Source organism: Hirundo rustica, chromosome 19 (genome assembly GCF_015227805.2).
Source record: "Hirundo rustica isolate bHirRus1 chromosome 19, bHirRus1.pri.v3, whole genome shotgun sequence".
In the NCBI taxonomy this organism is placed as follows: Eukaryota; Metazoa; Chordata; class Aves; order Passeriformes; family Hirundinidae; genus Hirundo; species Hirundo rustica.
This window is the reverse complement of record NC_053468.1, coordinates 1,433,314-1,454,123: the sequence shown is the minus strand read 5'-3', so window position 1 is coordinate 1,454,123 and position 20,810 is coordinate 1,433,314. Positions and strand designations below refer to the sequence as shown.

Here is a 20,810-nt window from a genome sequence, read left to right as displayed (position 1 = left end):
TTTATTCCCCTTGGATCTCGGGTTCATTCCCGTTTGGATCCTGGGTTCATTCCCGTTTGGATCTCGGGTTCATTCCCGTTTGGATCCCGGGTTCATTCCCGTTTGGATCTCGGGTTCATTCCCGTTTGGATCTCGGGTTCATTCCCGTTTGGATCCCGGGTGCATTCCCGTTTGGATCTCGGGTTCATTCCCGTTTGGATCCCGGGTGCATTCCCCTTGGATCTCGGGTTCATTCCCGTTTGGATCCTGGGTTCATTCCCCTTGGATCTCGGGTTCATTCCCGTTTGGATCCTGGGTTCATTCCCCTTGGATCTCGGGTTCATTCCCGTTTGGATCTCGGGTTCATTCCCGTTTGGATCCCGGGTGCATTCCCCGTGGATCTCGGGTTCATTCCCGTTTGGATCCCGGGTTCATTCCCGTTTGGATCTCGGGTTCATTCCCGTTTGGATCCCGGGTGCATTCCCGTTTGGATCTCGGGTTCATTCCCGTTTGGATCCCGGGTGCATTCCCCTTGGATCTCGGGTTCATTCCCGTTTGGATCCTGGGTTCGCTCCCGGTTGGATCGCAAGCTCCTTCCCGGTTGGATTCCGGCGGGAACTGGCTCTCCCCTCACGCAGGCTCCGCCCCTTCCCCCTCACGCAGGCCCCGCCCCGTCCCCTCACGCGGGCCCCGCCCCTGCTCTGGCCCCGCCCCCGCCCTCCCCCGCCCGCCCCCGCCCCGCGCTCCCGCGCTCCCCCCCCAAGATGGCGGCGCCCTTGGCGCTGCAGCTGCAGGAGCTGCTGGACCCCCGGCCCGGCCCGCGGGACCCCGAGGATGATGCGGAGGAAGGTGCGGGAGCACCGGGGACGGGGGGGGGGTTGGCACCGCGGCCGGCGGGGCGGGAGGGGGCCGGCGGGGGCGGCCCGGGCGCTGCCGGAGCGGCCGCACGTGGCGCCGCGGCGGCGTGAGCGGGTCGGGTTCCCTCTGTGTCCCCGGCCCGGGGTGATCTCGGGGATCAGGGCTGTGTCGGGGATCGGGGATTGAGTTCATCTCGGCGATCGGGGATGTGTCCGGGATGGGGGTTCTCTCAGGGCCTGGGGCCACCTCCGGGCTCGGGCCTGTGCTAGGCTGAGCCTGGTTCTTTCCTGCGGTCTGTGTGAGAGCGGTAGCGACTTGTAAGAAACGTCTTCATAACCACCGAGGAAGTTACCGCGGTCAGCAGAGGCGTTTTCCCATTTTAGTAACCGTAACTTTGTTCCGGACTGGTTTGGGTTGGGAGGGACCTCAGAGCCCCTCCAGTGCCACCCCTGCCATGGCAGGGACACCTCCCACTCTCCCGGGCTGCTCCAAACCCCTTCCAGCCTGGCCTGGGACGCTGCCAGGGATCCAGGGGCGGCCACAGCTGCTCTGGGGAGAACTTCCCCCTGTGGTGGTGCCAAGAGTGAGGATTCCCGGAGATCGCTGGAGGATCTGCCTCTGCCCCTCCTTGTTGCCCAGCATTTCCCCATCCTCTGCTGGCTGGAATGACTCTGCTTAGAGCACATTTCCTTGCTTTCGTTAGGAGCAGGGGATTTTTTTGCCCCCCTCTGCCTCTAACAAACACTCCAAGCGAGGCATTAACATTTCCAAACACACATTAAGAGCACTCATCGATGTGAGTCGCTGGATTGCCCCAACAGAGCTAACCTTGTAATTTGGCACAGGGTGCCTTGCACATGAACAAAAGTGGGGAGGGAGGGTGGTGGGATGTGTTCTCTGGGCTGGACCGCTCTGCTCTGTGTCCTGGAGAATATGGGGATGAAGAAGGGCAATAACCACAGAGAAACTATTCCTCTGTTGAGCTTTTCTGAAATGTTTATGTGGTTTGTATTTGTAGTGAGAGGCCAAATGCATCTGAATTGGAGTTCCCCTCTTGTAAAGTGCAAGCATGAAGTGAGTGAAGGCATTGCAGCTTTGCAGGGTCCTCCACACGAAGGGCTGCACTTCTCAGAGCCCCTCCTGCATCCTTGGGAGGGCTTGGATGGGCTTAGCCCGTGTTCTGCTTCATGCAGGAACCTTTCCCCCTTGCAGGAAATTATCTGTGTGCCTTTCCTGCACCTTTCAAAGTTCCTGTTCCCCTGTGTTCCACTGTTGTTACAGACCATGAGGAGCTTCCCAGGGCTCCTTCCTGCAGCTGCTCCTTCCACACTGGAATTCAGTTCAGTTTAAGGCACCTCTTCCCTGTTTTTCCTTTTTTCCCCCCCACAGCTACAGTTGCTAAAGTGATTGACAGGTTTGAGGATGAAACCACGGATGAGATTTTGCCTGTTGGTAATATCAGGAAAAGAGCTTCAGCCTCGCTCCTGGAAGCTGATAAGAGGTACAGTGGAAAAGCCACATCTCGGAAAGCTTTGCAGCAGGAGCTTTGGGGAGATGCTGTGTCTGAAGAAGGATCTGGTAAGAAATGTCATTTTTTCCCACTTTTTGCTGGCAAACCACGGCATCAGCACGTGACTGAGCATGGCAAACCTCAGGGCCCTGTTACAGGGCAAGGAACAGCTACAATGAAGTTGGACATCAAATATACCAAACCTGAGCTCTTGAATTTTTCTGCTAAGTTAATATTTTTTTTCTCTCATTAATTAGATGAGGAAGCATTAGATGACTGGTACAGTGACAGTGAAGGCTCAGCAGAGGAGGACAGTGTTGGCACTAAGGCCAGGGAGAAGCCCAGCAGCGCTGGCAGCAAGCAGGAGGATGACTTGGAGGATGATGAAGAGGCCAAGGCGCCAAAGTTCAGCTTCCAGAATATCACAGACTTTGAGAAGTTTGCAGAGGGGATGGACGATGCAGGGAGCAGTGAAGGGGAGGATGAAGATGAGGATGAGGATGAGGATGAAGATGGTGCTGACATGGAAGAAGGAAGCGAAGAGGAGGAGGAATTTGGGAGTGAAAACCACGATGATGGGAAGGAAACCAAAGACAGCGAAGATGATGGGGGAGTGCTGACCTTCTCCAGAGGACAGGAGTCTGAAGAAGTGGAGAAGGGCAAAGCTGTGAGGAACCAGCTAGGTTTGTGCATGTTTGCTGTGTGTTTGTGGCAGTGCAAAACCACCCCTCAGCATGGTGAGGTGCTGTCAGCACCCTGCTTGTGCATAAGTGTATTTATCCATTAGCTGAACCAGTGCGGGATATCCTCACAGGACCATTGGGTTTGGGAACTTCCTGCACTGGTCCTGCCGTGATCACTTTGTTTCTTTCCAAAATGTTACTCCCAAAACGCCATTTCTTCCTGCCTGAGCCATTGAACCATCAAACCTCCGTTTGCAGGCTGTCCTTTGGAGCAGTAAAGCAAAGGGGTGGTTTGATCTGTGGGTCACAGAGTTGCAGTTGGGATTTGCTTTGTCCAGAGACAATTTGTGGCACCCGTGCTGTGCTGGTCAGTGCATGCCAAGACTGCCCTGAGCAGGAGTGATGCAGCCCAGAGGAGAAGAACAAGTGCTTTGACTTGCTAACTGATTCCTTTGTTTCCTTTTTGTCGTGAAGCCCTGTGGGATCAGCTGATGGAAGGGAGGATCAAGATGCAGAAGGTGCTCCTGACAGCCAACAGGCTGCCCCAGCCAGACACCTACCCCAGGTTCAGGAAGGAGGGAGGACAGGACTTTGACAACGCTGTGGAGAACTGTAAGAGCATTTTAATCTTTCTCCTTTGCTCAGTCTCTTATAAACAACTGCTTATTGCTGTTCAGTGCACAGCTGGGATGCTTTGCCCAGTGACACCTTGTACCAATTTTGTGCTGGGCCGGTGAATGCAAAGGTTGGCCCAGAGCAGGAGTAATGCAGCCCAAAAGAGGCTCTGTGCAGGTGAATTCCAACATGGAGCTGCTTCATCTGTTCATTCCTGAGATCACTGCCAGTGACACTGATCTGATGAGATCTGTGGTAGATTCTGCAATATGAAATTGTAGCATGCAGGCTCCAGTTGGTAAGTGCAAAGTACTGGGCTTTAGTGTGGGTCTGTTGAGTTGTTATGTTTGGACCCCTTTTTTCTGGCCTGGAGGTGAATGCACAGGCAGAGAGGTCAGTCATGGGTCATCAGACATGACCCTGAGTTTTGGCTGTGATCCTCTGTCTTACCCCTGCCCAGGACAGGGCAGTCAGCTTACCTGCAGTTACAGGTGAGCTGCTTTCTGCTTTAAACCCGGCTCTGCTGCTTTAAATGAAGTGATTAAGGACAAAAAGGCAAACTCCCACCAATGCTGTGCTGACCTTTCAGTGGAACACACGTTAATAATGTCCTTAATGAGATGCATTACAAACTGCCCCAGCTCCGTGTTTCATTACAGGTCTAAGAGGCAATATCATTAAAGACCTTTAACAGAAACAATGGTTGACATTTTGGTATTTCCCATAAGCAAAATACACCCAAGAGCATGGAGTGTAATGTCCCCAGTGCTGCAGAGGCTGATCCCTCAGCTGTGCAGAGCTCTGAGGGAAGCTCCACTGCTGAGAGCTGCTGGATGATCCCTCCTCACCTTCTCCTCATCATCTGGGCAGGGGAGTTGTGGGAGCTCACTCTGATGCTTCTCACAGCTTTATGTTCTGTGGTTCATCTCTGAAGACAGAACATAAAGCTGGAGTGGCCTGGGCAATGTTAGCAGAGGAAATCTCAGGCTTGACAGATGGGAAATGCTGAATTTAGGAACATTCTGCTTCTGCTGCCACACTTGGACGTGGTGAGCTTCAGCCTTGGGCAGGATTTGGGATCATCGTCATCACATGGACACGGTTTTGGCCTGGATGATGCCATCATCCCTTTCAGGGATGCCTCAGCACTTCTGTCCAACCCACAGAATAAATCTGGCACGTTTTCATCATCCTCATTGAACAGGAGGAAATGATTAGGTGTTTCAGTTGCACGAAAGACTTGGTGCCAAAATCCCAGACTCTGAGTGAGCCCTGCAGGATGCTGAAGTCAGGAGGCTCCCAGTGCTCTCAGAGCTCCTGGACAAGAGTACTTCCAGTGATTTTTCCCAAATCTTTCCATTTCTCGTGAAATTTCTGCTCTGTGCTCAGAGGAAGATTGAAATTTTTGGATTGGAGAATGGTCCTTTGTGTATTTTCTTCTTGGGTATCTCCTACTCTGGACAACCTTGTTGTGGTTCTGGAATTCCCTGAGGGCTGGAGTGTCACTGTGTTAAAGAGGAAGCAGCAGTTCTCCATTCATTTGCTGTTTTAAAGCCAAACCTGGGTGAAAATGGCGAGGTCATGGTCATTTTTCAGATTTTGAGACTGGAGGTTACAAAACCTAAAATATTTAATTTATTATTTTTGTAATATTTTATGATTTCTTTTTTTAATGTTACAACATGCTTTGGACACCCTTAGATTCCTGAGATCTCAGGTTCTGGTAGATGATTTACTGCAAAATTGCTTATAAATTGAAGTAGAAAATGTTTTGCAGACCTGGCAGCTTTCAGGCTTCACACCCATTTGTCACCCAGCATTTCCCTTTGTGTATAGAACAAGAATTAATTAGGCTGCACTGCAGGAAAAGTTTATGGCCATAATTTATATAGGATGAATTTCTGTTTAAAGAGACAGCATTGCTTTGTTTGTGCTGTCTTACTTTTTATTTCCCCTTTTTTTTATTTTATTCTTTAATTATATTCCAGATTTTTTTTTTTCCTGTCACCCTTTTTACATACAAATGGGAGACCAAACTGTGGTGGTGGAGCTCGTGTTTATTCCTGTTTTGCACCCACTGAGAAAGTCTGGATGGTTTTTAGCACTGAGATCAGAGAGGCTGAGCTCTGAAAGCAGCACAAATGTCCGGTGTTTAATTGCCCTGCACACACAAACCCTCCCAGCTCACAATTCCAAGGTGCTGCTGCCTGGGCTGGGCTCTTCCTCCAGGACAGATTTGTATTCCCCAGCACTGCATCCTCCACTCTTGTCCAGGCCTTGAGACATTGCCTCTGTTTGGGGGTCTTGCACGTTCAATTAATGTTTTTCATAATCAATGCGAGTCAGAATTTGCAATCTGCTCCTGATTTGCACATTAAAGAGACCCATTAATTAAAAATTCCAATCCCTGGCACGTTCCCGCAGGATCCCTGCTTTATTTACATAGAAAAGGAGTGCAAGGTGCAAGTTTCTGTGCTGTGGCTGTGCACAGATTGCAGGCCTGCCACTCATATTTCACTGTGCTGGGAGCCTGGAAGGGGATCTCCTGAAATTGTCTCCAAAAAATCACCTCAAGGGCGAGGGAGAGCCAAAGCAGAGGTGGAATAAACGTTGCTGGAGCCACAGCCAGTGTCAGGAATTAAACAGTTCCAGAGCTGGGGGCTTGTTGTGTGAAATCTTGATAGAGTGACAAAAAAAAACCCCACAAATAATTGAGGGGCAAGGAGGTAACAAGGGCTTTAAGGAATTAAACCTCTTCATCCTCAAAGGCCCTGAGCTTCCCAGTACAGGCCTGTAGCTTTTTCTTTCTGATTCTAGTTAAAAATACTAAACTGGGAACATCTCAGTGACCAATACTTTTTGCTTTTCAAAAAGAGCTGGGAATTGCAGCTTTTAAATAGCAGATAGTGTTAATTCCACTTTATAGTTGGTGAGATGAGTTAAGAATGTACAGAAACCTAGGTGAGGAAGGGGGTTTTTTTGCCAGAAACTGTTGGAAATTGCAGGACTTTAAGTGGACAAGTGTCTGTGCTTTCCTTTCGCGGGAGTTCAGGAAATGTGAACTGGTCACTGCATTTTTGTGAGGTTTAGTTTGGTTTTTTTTTTGGCTTTAACTCCATCTGTCAGTGGATTAAGAGAAAATACCGGAATCCCACATTTCTGTTCCTCGGCATAAGCTGCAGATAATTTCAAGAAATGGAGGAAATAGTGGGTTTGGTAAAAGTAGATATGCAAGGATGTGTGAGGATGGGTTTGCTCAGTGGGGACAACAAATATGAACTTATTTACTCTTTGGAGAGCTGTGGTGAAGTTTCACCAAGGTTTGTTTATATTTAAACCTGAATAAAGTGGATCAGGTTAAAAAAGAAAACAATAACACAGGGCTTTGTTGCCTTCTGCGAAATGAAGATGTTGGATTTTTGTTCCTAAAACTCTGAGTGACCCAGGTGTGTTTCTGGGGTGGAAATAGGTGGAAGTTTGTGGTGAGTGTGCTGGGAAAGAGCTGTGCTCCCATCTGGAGTAACTCCCTGAGCTGGGCCCTGGCACAGCAGGTTGGGTACCTGGTGCCATGGCAAATTCTGTGGCTTGGGACTAAACAGCCCTTTTAGAGCTCTGAGTGATTCACACTGAGTATCTTCATTTTCTTCTGGGCTGGTTCTGCAATATTTTGTCATTTGAGAGAGAGGGAAAGATTCTGTTTATTCTCTGGGTTAGTGTATGAGCCTGTTCTGTGTGTCTTTTAAATTAGGAATTTTGTTGGGCTCTCTTAATCCCAGACTTGAAAATAATATTTTTACATCCTCCATGACATCCAGGTGAGTCATGTTGAAGACACTGATTAAGCAGGGACTAATTTTGGCTAAAATCCAGTCTGCTGTAGGTTCCAGAGAAGCCGTTCCACTTCCTGGGGGAGAGGATGTGCCCGGCCAGGCCTTCCCTGGACACACCTGGGTAGGGAACAGCTCTCTGACGAGGTGGGATTGACTGACACAGCCTTGGGATTTTTAAGGGAAGCCTGCAGGACTCAGCAGCAGAGAACTCCCTGGTAATTTTGTTATCACCTCTAATCCTGGACGGCTTTTAGAGCTCCGGTATATCCACACCTCCATCTGGAGATGTTAATGCATTAATGCAGAGCAGGGTGAGTGTCACAGGGAGGGGGAGGAACAGAGGCACAGGCAGATTACACAGTTTCCAGAGGCATAGAGCAGTTACAGGATTAATTGGTGCTAGGCAAGATCATGGACTTAAATATATTCTTGCTTTGAAGATTTTACTGGGAGCCTGCACAAATGTGTGACAGCAGAACTGGGTTTCAAGCCTGAGTGTAAATTATTGTGATCAGATCTAGCCCACTTAAAACTGGTAGTTCATTTTAATTGAATTGTATTAGTCTGGACACTTTATGAATACAAAAAGCACAGGCCCTGTCAGTTCCTGCAGGGTTGGATGTGATTTAAATGGATGTGGATGCAGGTGTCCCCGAATTTCACCTCTCCTCTCTGATCTCATGGAGAATCTGTTCAACTCTTTTTGGGACTGAGCCAAAGCCTGTTGACATTAATGAAGTCTCTCCTCTCAGCTGGAAGAAACGAATGAATCAGATCCCTTTTTTTCCTAAATTTTGGTGAGCAGAGCTTTTGGTGAGGAGTGGGCTCAGCGGGGATGAGCGGCTCCTGGGCCATCCTGGCTGTTGTCTCTGTGTTCTCTCAGTGAGAGGGAAGAGCCATGGGGTGAGAGGCTTCAGACACGGCCCAGGGCTCAGCTTTGGAGCTCTGCTGTTGCTCTGTGAATGTTAATTTGGGTCATGGTGTCCGTGATGTTTTGTGCATGTGCAGAATTTGGGCTGTGAGAGGTACCAGGAAGGTGTTCTGTGGTTTAGCATCACTGTCTGTGGTTTGTTTGGGGATGCTGTGTGGGAGGTGGTGGGGGATTGCAGGACATTTATTTAACTCGGAGTTTTGGGCTGTTTTCAGAGAAAAAACTCTTTGCCCTCCCTCACGGAGTGCCAAGGCTTTTGGCTTGTGGTATTCAGTATTTTTGAGCAGAATTGCTGTCTCCTCATGTGTGGGTGTGCTAAAATGATTTTCTAGGTGATCTCCACAGCCGTGTGCGTTGTTCAGTGGTGATGTCTGAGGTTTATTTGAAATCTGCCTTAAATTTTAGTGCAGGAAATGCTGGGACAGTCCCTGCTTGGTGACCCTGATCCAGCTGAACTCCAGCCCGTGGGATTACACCACACCCAGACAGCTTCGCCTGCACCTGAGTTTCTCAAGATTAATAGCTAATTAAACTGAATTTAGCTAAATATTGGTGCGTGTTAGGCTGTGTACTGCACAAACAAGATGCGGGGAAACAAAGGCTTTAAAAGTGTCCAGACAAGCGTGTGCAAATGTCAGCTAACTCGGATTAATTGGCAATTGGGCACCTTGAGATGGAAACTCAGGGCTTGTCATGATAAATATAATTAATGGCCTGGTATTATGTGTGGAGGTCAGTCTGGATGGGCTAATGTTCCCTTCTGGCCTTAATATCCAGACAGAACTGTGAAATTTCACATTTCCTCTTGCTTGCTCCTCCGTGCCCATGTACTTGGGGACTCCAGGCTGGCAGAGGCAGGATTGTGTGCTGTCAGCTTCTTTGCATTTCCAGTAATGGAAAGCATCAGTTTTTATAAATCTCATTTTTGCCGGCCCCGTCCCCTTCCTGGTTTGGGCTGATATCAAAAGATGATGGTTGAGGCGAATCAGCAGAGCATGAACTTCATGGAAGTGTTTCTCTTTCTCTCCTGCTCCGCTTTCCCCCTCCCCCAGCCCCCTGTAATAAACCCCTGAACACCCAGCCTTTATTCTGTTGTTCAATCCAGTTATTTTCTTTACTTTTAGCAAACTCATCTGTGTCTGATCCTGTTGTCCTCCCTGTCAGATGCAGTAATATTGGAGTGAAAGGGCTAAATTGAGGCTGTTCTGGGACTCTTTGGGAGTCAGCTGAAGCGCTGCTGTGGAGGGGGGTGCAGCCCTGGCTCCTTTGTGCCCATGGAATACAATTTTCCCCTCTGCAAAGGCTCTTGCATCATCTGCATTCCAATGGAACCAGCAAACTGGGTGTGGAGCAGGCCTTTGCTGTCAGCAGCAAAGTCTTTTTCCTGCTATCATTTGATAAAATTCCCCAAACTCCCTGTTTTGGGAAGCGCCAAAGGAGTGTTGCTCCCCCTCATTTCCTAAATTTGGACAGATTTCCCAGTGCTTTGTGCTGAAGTCTGTGAGAAATGGGAATGTAACCACACCACCTGTAAAAAAAATCACCTTTAGCCTATCGCTGAGTCTGGGCTGGCTCTTGGAGCTCCTGTCTGAGCCTCATCAAACAAAATTATTTCTTTTATTCGATTTGGGACCCCAGGACTCTCAGGGGTGCCGGATCCTCCCTGCCTCACGTTGTTCCTTTCACACTGGGAATTACATCCCAGCTCCTGTCCACAGCCCCGTGTCTGAGCTGTGACACCTGGAGGAATTCCCCCTCCTTTTCCTGGCTGGGAACATCGTCCTGCTGCTGGGAATAGAGAGCGAGCTCCAAAAGTAATACTGACAGGCTTCAGAATTATGATACACTGGAGCTGCGGCGTAATTCTTTGTTGAAGAAGTTAGAGGCCTAAAATGTTAAGGCTTATTGTTATTCCGAGTTGATAATCTCTGCCTTGCTTTAATAATTTTTCCTCATGCCTGGATAGCCTGCGAGTTGCACAATAATCACTCACACAGCTTTGTAATCAATGCCCAAAGTAATAGGATTCCGCTGGCCAACGGCAATTAATAAATTTGTGTCTTTTTTAAAACACTAGCAAGTCGGGCCTGAAATACGACTGACTGGCTTTCCTCATTTGCATATTTATTGCAGTGGAAAAATTCTTGCCGAATGATTGATGTTGAGCCTGCCTCTTGAATTCCAAACAGCACATTATTATGAAATGAAAAATGCCGGCCATACAGTTGATTAAAGTTGAAGACAGTGGAATCGGTGTTTTTTAAGATTGTGGGAGAATTAAAGGCATATTTTAATAGATGTTGACAAGAAGTGAACTAACAAAAGCAAAGCAAAGGATTTGCTTGAAAAGATTTAATCAAACGTGTTTGGTGGGGGATTAATTGCTGGGGCCGACGAGTGCAAGTGGCTTGGCTGCTGGATGTGAATGGGGAGCATTGTTCCCAGGGCAGCACATCCAGGGCCATTTTGACCTGGAGTTTAACTCCTGTCCCACAGCCCTTTGAAGGGAGAGAAGACTCCCCCTCTCCATCCCGGTGCTGGGATTAACCTGTGTGCCGGGTGGAGACTCCTCATTGTGTGCAGCAGTTGCAACAAGAGCTTGGGCTCCTCTCCTCCTCTTGGTCTCTGTGGTGTGGGCGGCGTGCAGGGGACACGGGGGGACGTGGGGACTCTCCGTGGAGGCAGGGGAGCGCTCCCAGTATCGTGCATCCCCTCATCCCAGTGGAAGCAGCCGCTGCTCCAGCTTTTTTCTGCGTGAGCACTTCCCCAGCCTGTGGAGGCGCAGGGAGAATGGAGGGCGTTGCATGCCTGTGATGTTCCAGTGATGCCAGAGCCTCAGATTCAATTGAGGGGAAAAAAATCCTTCATTTCCAGTGCTGGCACGGGCTCTGGAGCGGAGCTGTGTGCTGGGTAGGTGGTGGTTCCTGCTGGTACATCCCAGGAGGGGTTTTTTCCCATGGATTCAGTGTCCCTGTGGCCGCTCCCTCTGTTCCACGCAGCTGCTTGGGAGGGTGAGATGACACCCTGTCCTTAGAGGTCATGGAAAGGAGTGCAGGGCTCGCTTTTCCTGCGTGGGAATGCTGGGCCTGGAGCGTGGCTGAGCACAGCAGCCCATCCCCATGGGCAGCGCGTGGATTCCCTGGCAGCTCTGGGATCAGTCCCCCCCCCAACTCCAGTTTGTCCACAAGCAGTGGCACTGACAGAATTGATTTGGTGTGGTTTGAGAGCAGCAGGACAGGTTTCATCTCTGCTGGGTCTCCTGACACTTTGATCCATGGCAGTGCTGTCCCTGAATGGAGCTAAATACTCCAGGGCTGCTTCCAGCCTGGCTGGAGGGCTGGATAAAACGAGGACATATGAGGAGTATTGAGAGAAAGGCACACTTTGATTTACTGGTGCTGGCTCCCAGAGTTCTGGGTGGATTGATCTGCTGCCTACTGGATCTGGAAAGACCTTTTCCCTCCTGGACACAAAATGAAGGGGCTTCTGTGGACTCTTCACAGTGACTCTTCCAAGGTGGTGTCTCACCACTGACACCCTGCGTCCCCTCTGAGCTGGAAGTTGCACTCCAGCCACGCTTGTGTTCTTGTTTCAGACAAGGAGCAGCATTACAAAAACCCTGCTGGGGGTAGGAGGGTCAGTCAGTGTCCAGCCTCCTTTCAAAACGACCCAGTTTGCATCCATGGAACAGGTTTGGTTTGTGCTGCCTTCGTTCACAAATGGGGCCAGACTCTGCCCCAAGGGCTTCAGAGGGATGAGGAGAAGGAGACTGGGAAGAAAACAGCCCCTCCTGGAATTAAATGTGAGATGGGCAGGGCAGGGCTGGGTGGGAGGAGGGCAGAGGAGGGTGATGCTTGGCTTCTGGAGTTGAGTTTACAGCACACTTAAGCAGCCAGCGGTAGAAGTGAGAATGCCATCCAGCGATGCTATTAAATACACAAGAACTGAGAACAGGGAAATTACCCAGCTCCTGATGAAGCCACTGCCTGGAATAGTTAGCCCTCCCACCTGGTTAGACGCACGGTCATTGTCTTCCCTGCCCTCTCCAGCCCCTTCACTCCCAATAAAATTGCTCCCCATGCCCGCTTCTGCTGGGGTCTGTGTCTCATAGCCTGGGGCAGCTCGAGCCTTGTCTTTATTTCCTTGCCTGCTCGCCGTGGCCCTGCTGTACCCCAGAAGGGCTGGAGTGCTACTCCAGTTGTAATTGCCAGGATCAAAGCTGCCTGGGGTGCATTAGCACTGCTGCCGGAGGAGAGGCAGCGGGGAGAAAATAAACAGTTTGGGAAGCTCTGGGGACATTTGGCCGTGTTGCAGGCAGTGGGAAGGATTTTGCTGGTGTAAGCTGTGCACTCAGGCTAGGGTGGGGGCACTTGGCTCCTGCAAGTGATGCTTTAGCCGCAGACACCTACAACAAATGCATTTTTAAGGGCTTTTGTCTGTTTGTCTGGTGGAATTGTTTTGATGCTCGCACACGTCTGATTTACAAGTGCAGCAAACCTAATCCGTTAATAGGTTTATATAGAGGAGCTGTCAGAGCGTATCTATAACGAACCACGGGCGCGGGGAGGGCGAGTCCAACAGCTGATGTGCAACAAAAATCTTAAAGCATCTTCTCCTTGACACTGCTGTTACCGAGGTCAGGCCATCATTTATCTGGAGGTGGTGACAGCTGAGCAATATCACGGTGGGAACACGCGGGAGATTGAGACCTCGGAGTGTCTGGGCTGATTTCTGCCTCTGCCTGCCTGAGGAAGATTTGCTGTTCACTCTCCCCATGATCTCCGTGTCCCCCACTGAAAAGCAGAAATAAAGGAGAAAGTGGAGCGGGGAAAAGCTCTCCCTGTTCTTTTTGTGCCACGTACAGAGGGAGGGTGGGGAGTTGAGCAGAGCAGCCCCACCGTCTGCGTGGCAGAGGGGGCAGCAGGGGAAGCTCTGGGGAAGGTCCCAGCTCGTGCTCTCTCAGTTCAGTGGAGGTTTTTGGGCAGGGCTGTGCCAAGTGTTCCACCTGGAGGAGCTGACCCTGTGATGGCTGTGCAAAGGGACAGTTTGTGTAGGCCTGGGCAGACGCTTGTTTTCTATCAGGGAGTTCTGCAGGGAGGCTTGTTGGTTGCCACAGAACTATTTTTGAAGAGTGGCACGTGGCAGTGTGCAGTTAACCTGTCCCACAGTCATCTGGAACTGTGTGTCCTTGGAGAACCCTCAGCCACTGGAACTGCATGGGTACAGGAAAATGTCAGCTGCAAAAGCCTTTGGATACACAGCATCGCATCTGTAATTTGGGACTTCAAATTTAGGATTTGTATGTGAACACCCTGGAGTGCAACTGCTCATCCCAGTAAAAATCACATCCATGCTGTGTATTGCTCAATTTATACACCTCCACCCCGTCTTTTCTTCCCTTTCTCTTTTCCTGAGGATCTCTGGGCCTGCAGTTCTGTTTTGTGATCAGAATCTTCTCATTAAGCTCTCCAGGTCGTGGTTTAAAGTTTCCCCCATAGATCAGGTCTTGTCACTTGTGTCTCTTGTTCTGCAGGTTTTAAAGCCCTGGAGGCCTTGCTGAAAGTGCTGGTGGAACTCCAGGATGAGCTGCTTTATCAGTACCCAGGCACGAGGCATCTGGTCGATGGGAAGCAAGCAAAAACTGAGAGGTGAATGCAAAAAGAGATAAGATCTTTCTGAACCCTGTGTCTCCAGCAAACAGGACAGTGCCCAGCCTTCCTGACCACCCTCACCCTGCCGCTCTCTCAGTTGCTGCTGTCTCTGGGGGACAGGCATTCTGTTATTTGGATTCCTTCTGCCTTGTGGGAAGTCTGGTTTGTGATGTTTCTGATACTTTTAACAAAAATATCAGTGTGGTGTGGGCTGGTGCTGGAGGGGCCACACAACTCCCGCGTTGCCTTAGGGAGGGACACAGGGTGTTTATCCTGAGCGGTTTTGTTCCAGTGAGGATGAAATCCCGAGCAGCAGCGACGAGGAGCCGCTGGAGAAGGCTCAGAAGAAGAGGAGGAGCCTCCCCAAACGGAAGCTGAAGTTTGAGGAGTACCCTGAGTTCATAGCCAAGCGCTACAAGGACTTCAGGACCTACAGGAACAGCACCCTGCAGAAGTGGCACGACAAGACAAAGCTGGCAACCGGCAAAATGGGGAAGGCAAGGCGTGGTTTGTGTGTGCTGACCTGGCTCCCCTGGAGCAGGGGTCTGGGAAACAAGTTCAAAAAAGGGGAAGTTTGGGTGGGATACATGGAGGGAAATCCTTCCCTATGAGTGTGGGGAGGCCCTGGCACAGGGTGCTCAGAGCAGCTGTGCCTTCCCCATCCCTGGAAGCATCCAAGGCCAGGTTGGAGCACCCTGGGACAGTGTAAGGTGTCTCATGGTAGTTTTTGTGTTCTCAACCAGACATCCCATCACAGCCAATCTCCAGCAGCGAATAATCTCCGGGAAAATGTCACTCTTGCTGCTGCAGGAGCTGTTTGTGGTTCCTCCAGAAGCAGGGCCCTCCGAGGCTCTCCTCCTCCATGAAGTGTAGGCTTTAATACAATGGGTAATCATTCCACCCAGAGATCCAGGGTCTCCTCACATCTCTGAGTCGGTATTAATCATCAAGAAGTTAATCTGAACCAGAACAGCAGAGGCATTTTATTAAGCCAGGCGTCAACTTGGCCTCAGGTTGGGAAGGGAGAGCGAGGGAGAAACAAATAAGAAATCCTCGCAGAAATCCCTGCAACGAGCCCAGACCCCCTCCTCCCCTCGGAGCTGCCGATCCGGTGACATGGAAAGATAGAGGAACGGTGGTGCCTTGAGGAGAGGCTGTGTGTGTTATCTGACACTGCTTGATGCCGTGCAGGGCTTCGGAGCCTTCGAGCGCTCGGTGCTGGCGCAGATCGATCACGTCCTGCTGGACAAGGAGCGATTGCTGCGGCGCACCCAGACCCGCCGCTCCCTCTACACCGTGCTGGGCAAGCAGGAGCAGCAGCCTGCCCCAGCCCCTCAGCCTGGGCCGGACAGCTCGGTAAGGAGGGGCTGGGTTTCTCTGGCTCGTCCCGGAAAACTCCGCGGGACGAGCAGCGTGAGCCTCCGGCAGGTGTGGTGCTTGTTTGGGGGGTGGATGGATGGATGGGTGGATGGATGGATGGATGGATGGATGGATGGATGGTGTCTGATTGTTGACAATTGTAATGGCTAAGTAAAAACATTGAAATTCCAGTTCTGTGGTGTTTGCAGTATCTCCTGTCCCAGCTCCTGACAGGGTTTGAGCTGGGGTTGTGCCCCTCCTGTGCTGCTCACTGGATCTCTGATCTTTCAGGTAGCAGCAGCAAAACTTGGTTTTCACTCTGCAGCATAGAGTCTTTAACCCAGAAAGTCCCTTTTAAAATCATACTGCATATAACCTGCAGAATATGTTAGTGGTAAGCCCGTTATTAATTTAGTATTTAAGAATGAATAAATACTCAATTCTGAGAGATCAGGTAGAATTACTGGACTTGCAAGATGTATTTTTGCCATTACATTAAAAATATCTGTAGTATTTTGCCAGAAAGACTTTGCACAGTCCTATTTATTTCCCAGTAAAGGCATCATAAATCTAGTTTGGCACTGGCAGCGTTTCTGCCTTGCCTTTAAATGTATTCCTGGTCCTTAAAAGCTAGGAGCTTTTCCCCTTTCCTTCATATCATCAAGTGCGTTTACAAGCTGCTGCACGTGATGTCTCTGGAGTTAGGGACAGGAATGTGCATATATGAGCTCTCCTATTTCCTTGATGCTTCCAGGAAGTCCTCCCTGCCTCAGATTCCAACAGGCACCTGAAGGACATCGATGAGGAGATATTTGATGATGATGACTTTTATCACCAGGTAAATGTGTGTGGGGATTGTGGCTCCGGTTGGGTTTCAGTGCTTACAGAGGAGATGCAGTTGGTTCTTGTGCTCCGTATTTCTCTTTGCCTGTAAAACTCAGATACCTGTTTGAACACCCAAAGTCTCTGCAAGTCCCTCAGGGGACTCTGCTCTCAGTTTTTGCACTAGGGCTGTGTGAGTTTGAAGTTGCCCTGTGGGTGTGAACTTGCTGCTGGTGAGTGTGTCAGGGCTGCAGGAGCTGTGCCTGTTCTCCCTGGGGAACGTGGCTGCACAGGAGAAAAGGCTCTGAATTCTCTGTGGGCAGAGCCCCCTTAGGAAAAACAATCCCAGGAGATCCTCAGGAGCACTGGAAGTTGCTCTTGTCTCAGCCTAAATCATCTCATTTACCTGCTGAATGGGAGAGCTCCTGGGCTGCTCCAGCGCTTCTCTTGGAATTGGGCCAGCTTGGATCCAGGCCAGTAATTCCTTTTATTTGCAAAATTCTTAGAAGCAAGGAGTCAGGGAAACACTGTGTTTGTAGTTTATTGAGTAAAGACAGTGCCAGCTTCATGAAAAACTGGAATTGTCACATATTGAGGAATATGTCACCATAAGTGTGTGCAAACCTCTGCCTGCTTTGATGATCCACACAGAGCCCGACCTTCAGGACTAAACAAATATCATTATATCACCAGAAGGACAGAAATTTTTGACCTGAATAGTTATTAGAGTGGCCAGTAAAGGGCTAGGGGAGTAGGAGAGAGCTGCTGCTGTGTGAGGAGGCCAAATGGTGATGGTGGGAGAGGGCCTGTCCTGTTGGCAGCAGGGATTGAAGGGGCCAAATCTGCTGAGATAATGCTGAGGTGGAATTTGGGGTCCAGGTGGCCCAGAAGCTTGGCTTTGGGGGCACACTGGACCCTAGGAACACAGAAGAAATGAAGTTGGTATAACAAACTCAGGGAGTGGAGAAACAGCTGAGATTGGCAGAGCAAGGACCTGTGCAGAGAAGGCGCTTCTTGGCCATGAAATGTTAATTTTTTTTAAAAGAAAACAGCAATGGATGAGTGTCCCCATCTTTCCCTCTAATGACTGTAACTGTGCTAAATCGTGATTTCAGAAATATGAGCGGGCCCAGCTTAGCTTCTCCCCTCACTGGTTAATTGGGGTGCCGGGGTTAATCTAAATTAAAACTTAAACTAATAGAGGTCATCGAGGGAAGAGAATCACCTGAGTAAAACAAATGGGTCTGCCAGGCACAACTGTACCTTGGGCCATTTCCCAGGAGGGCAGTGGCAGCAAATTGGAGCGGTTTGAGGCCCGGGCAGAGGTGAAGGGTGGGTGGCAGGGGCTCGGCTGCGGCGAGGCAGCGCCGCAGATCGCATTCCCTGCAGCTCCAGCTGCGGGGGCAGGACCAGCCAGCAGCATCTGGCAGCGCAGCCGGGCGTGGGTGCCACTTTGGGAACCCCACGGGCTGGAAATACGGTGCTTAGCCTGGCGCAGGCTTTAATCACCTCCCAGTCCTTGGCAGCGGCTCCGACGGCTTCTCCCGGCCTCGTACATCACACGCAGACATCTGCTGAGCCGCCGGGCAGCTGCACATCCATTTTCCTCTCTTGCCGGGCTTGTTTTGATCTCCCTCCCTCCTGCTCTCCCTCCCTTCTGCCCTTCCCCTCTCCTCCATCCCTCGGGGTGTTTCCTGGCAGGGAGGGTCCGTGCAGACCCCCGGTGTTTGTGGGGCTGCCCTGCCTCGTGTCCCGTGCTCAGCGGGGTTTGGAGATTGGAGCTGAGGCCAGCTGAGGCTGAGGAGAGCGGCTCTGTGTTTTCTGTCACCTCCCCAATTAGATTGGATTCATAAAGTGCGTTCCTTTATTTGTCAGGGCGCTGAGCTGGAGCTGCAGACTGCATTGAGAGCGGGGAGAGCGCAGCACAATGGGGCTGCCAAGGCCCTGAATGGCTCTGCTTTCCCTGGGTCATAACTGAGCGGTGCTTTTGTGTGTGTTTGTGCGTGTGATTGCGTGTGGGCACGGAAATAAAACCCAGGAGGGGAGCTGCTGCTCCAGGAGTGATCAGCACCAAGCTGAGGGTGCTCACAGCCTCTGACCCCTGTGCATAACGCTGATTGCAGCGTGCATTTCAGCACCTGCCCCTCCCTTCCTGCTTAAATCTACATCCAGGCTTTCCCTGGGATCGTTTTCGTTCTTCTAAACGGCGTTTTATAGTTGTTAATTTATTTTGATTGCTGCTTAAAAAGGTAAACGTTCGGATAAAGGACAGCACTGGAAAGCAGCTTCCTCTATGTGTCAGTGTGAAATTAGGCAAGTAAAAATGAACCAGATTTGATGAATGTGCACAAGTTGATGATAACAGAATAAGTAGTTATACTGTTTTATTATAGATTATAATAAAAAGCTCTTTAATTAATCTGTTTTTCTTCTGGAAAAAATAATTTTCTTGTCCATGTCTTAATATTCAGTAGAATTCAGCAGGTGGGTGTGGTGGAATTTTGTGGTGATTCAGGATTTAACTCTCTTCTGCCTGTCCATCCCACTTTGCCTTTTCTCCTGTTCTTCACTTGTTTTATAAGCAGTTACAGTTTTTATTGTGATGACCCGTACTGGATGGTGATGGAAAGCTGAGCTGGATAGTGCAGTGAAATATTTTTATTTGGGTGGAATTGTTTAAGTTTCAGAAGGCTCCTCATTACTGGCAGCAGTGAGAGGCTGGAGCCCATTTCCCTCTCCTTTAAATTCTCCTTCATACCTGGTTTTTAGGGAAGAAAAAGGATTTTTATTTTTAGAAGTTATATTTACGTAGAATTCATTACAGCTGATACTGCAGCATTAGGACTTAAAATTCCTGCCTGCTACCAGGGAGCTGCTGCTCTGACATGCTACAGTGGAGATTTTATTGTGAGGTTGAAATACTCCTCTGGTAAAGGAGAGAGTGGAAATTGGTTTATTTCCAACAGGAATTAGGTTAGTGTTCATATGCTAAGTGTTCCACTGGTAGCAGCTCTTCCCAGAACAAATGTTCATCACTGCTGGCAGCAGGTGTGCCTAAGGAGAATTGGGAATATCCATAATCCCCTTTTTTCCTCTGCTCTCCTGCTCCCTCCTCTCCTGGTTTTGGTGGTGGTGTGCGTCCTGCGACAGCCCACGGCCTCCAGTCCTGGAGCCAGGGTGGAGGGGGAGCATCCAAGGGAACACCACAGAGGGGTTCTCATCCCCCCACCGCTGGGATTTACCCCAAGCTCAGCGTCCTTAAACCCCGCTGTGTGACTCTTGGGAAAACTTTCCTGCTGGGGTGCATGTCCCCAGGGCGTGGTGTCCTCTCCCAGGAACCCGATAATGCCATAAACATGGAATTTCCAATCCAGAGAACTATGAAAAGTCGATAGTGGTGAGGAATAGAGAGAAGGCTGGCTTTGTGACAAGCTGGTTTACCTTAATTAAACCGGTGAGTGATTAATACGGACAGCTGATCTTGTGGCTTTAATTAGATGCATTTAGAGTTTTGTGTGAATAAGAGATGTCTCGAACCATCCCACAGGTTAATGGCAATACAATACTCTTATCACAGGCATGTATCTTTCAAATGGCTGGGTGGATGGTTAATAACACATTTTAAAGCTTGATTTGGAGCTTCTCTTAATGGGTTATTCGAAAATAGGCAAATCTGTGCATCCTGCACAAACCAGGATTTGAATAAAATGGCTTTGAAAAGGAGACTGCCCGGTGATTGCAGCTCGCATTCTATTAAATATAAAAATTAAGTTTTCGTGAAGCATTTCAAGGGGGTTTAAAATAATATTTGAGCTGCAAACTTAAATTTTCTCTGGTGTTGGTAGAAATGTTGTTTCACAGCTACTGAGTGGGAGCTTGGAAGGGGATCTATAGATGGACTTTTTTTTTTTTTTTTTTAATTTGATTTGCTCTGTAAGGTCTAAGACAAGTGAGCCTTTTGTCACCAGGCTGATTCCAGCTCTCCTTAGCTCTTTGTCTCAACTGGAAATTCTTAGGGGTCTGCAAATCAGAAAGGTCAGCGAGTGTAGGATTAGAAACACTGATAGATAGTGCATGAAAATGAGCCCTAACCTCTAAAATGAAAATTGACCTCTCAAATGAGAAACGAGTCTCTGTTACCCTTGAAGAACGCCCTGGTGGCATTTCCAAGTCCCTCTGATTCTGCCCCGTGGCCTTGGTGTGCCTCTCTCCAGCTGGCACCGAGGGGAGCTCCTCTGGGGGAATTCTGCGGGAAGCCCTTCGGTGGTCCCGGCAGGATCTTGGCTTTGGTGTCAGGACAGGTTTGGGGTTCTGCAGCGGGCCTGCAGGGGCTCTGCTGGCAAACATCAGCGCTTCTGCCAAGGGAAGCGCAGCTGGCACTCAGAGCTTCCCTCTGCTGCCGTGGTTTGTCCTCCTGGTGCCAGTTTTGGCAGGAGCAGCTGGGGTTGGGAGGTGAGCTGTGGGATGGGGCTGTGCTGCCCTGCGCTTCGCTGCCGTGGGAGACTGAGCTGGGGTTCTGCAAGTTCAGGGAAGAGGTGAAGGAGGGAAAGCAAAACAGGCTCTGTCTCAAAT

At 49.8% G+C, this 20,810-nt stretch overlaps 1 protein-coding gene across 1 annotated transcript in view; it reads left to right on the top strand.

Moving 5' to 3' along the window:
- Positions 1–721: 721 nt before the first annotated feature.
- AATF (apoptosis antagonizing transcription factor) overlaps positions 722–20,810 on the top strand; it is a 38,533-nt gene continuing 18,444 nt past the window's right edge. The window contains exons 1-8 of the mRNA XM_040082715.2: positions 722–828; positions 2,227–2,415; positions 2,605–3,030; positions 3,505–3,642; positions 13,940–14,054; positions 14,350–14,554; positions 15,249–15,413; positions 16,171–16,254. Coding sequence (XP_039938649.1) covers positions 744–828; positions 2,227–2,415; positions 2,605–3,030; positions 3,505–3,642; positions 13,940–14,054; positions 14,350–14,554; positions 15,249–15,413; positions 16,171–16,254 — 1,407 coding nt within the window. The 5' untranslated portion in view covers positions 722–743. The remainder of the gene's footprint in view (positions 829–2,226; positions 2,416–2,604; positions 3,031–3,504; positions 3,643–13,939; positions 14,055–14,349; positions 14,555–15,248; positions 15,414–16,170; positions 16,255–20,810) is intronic.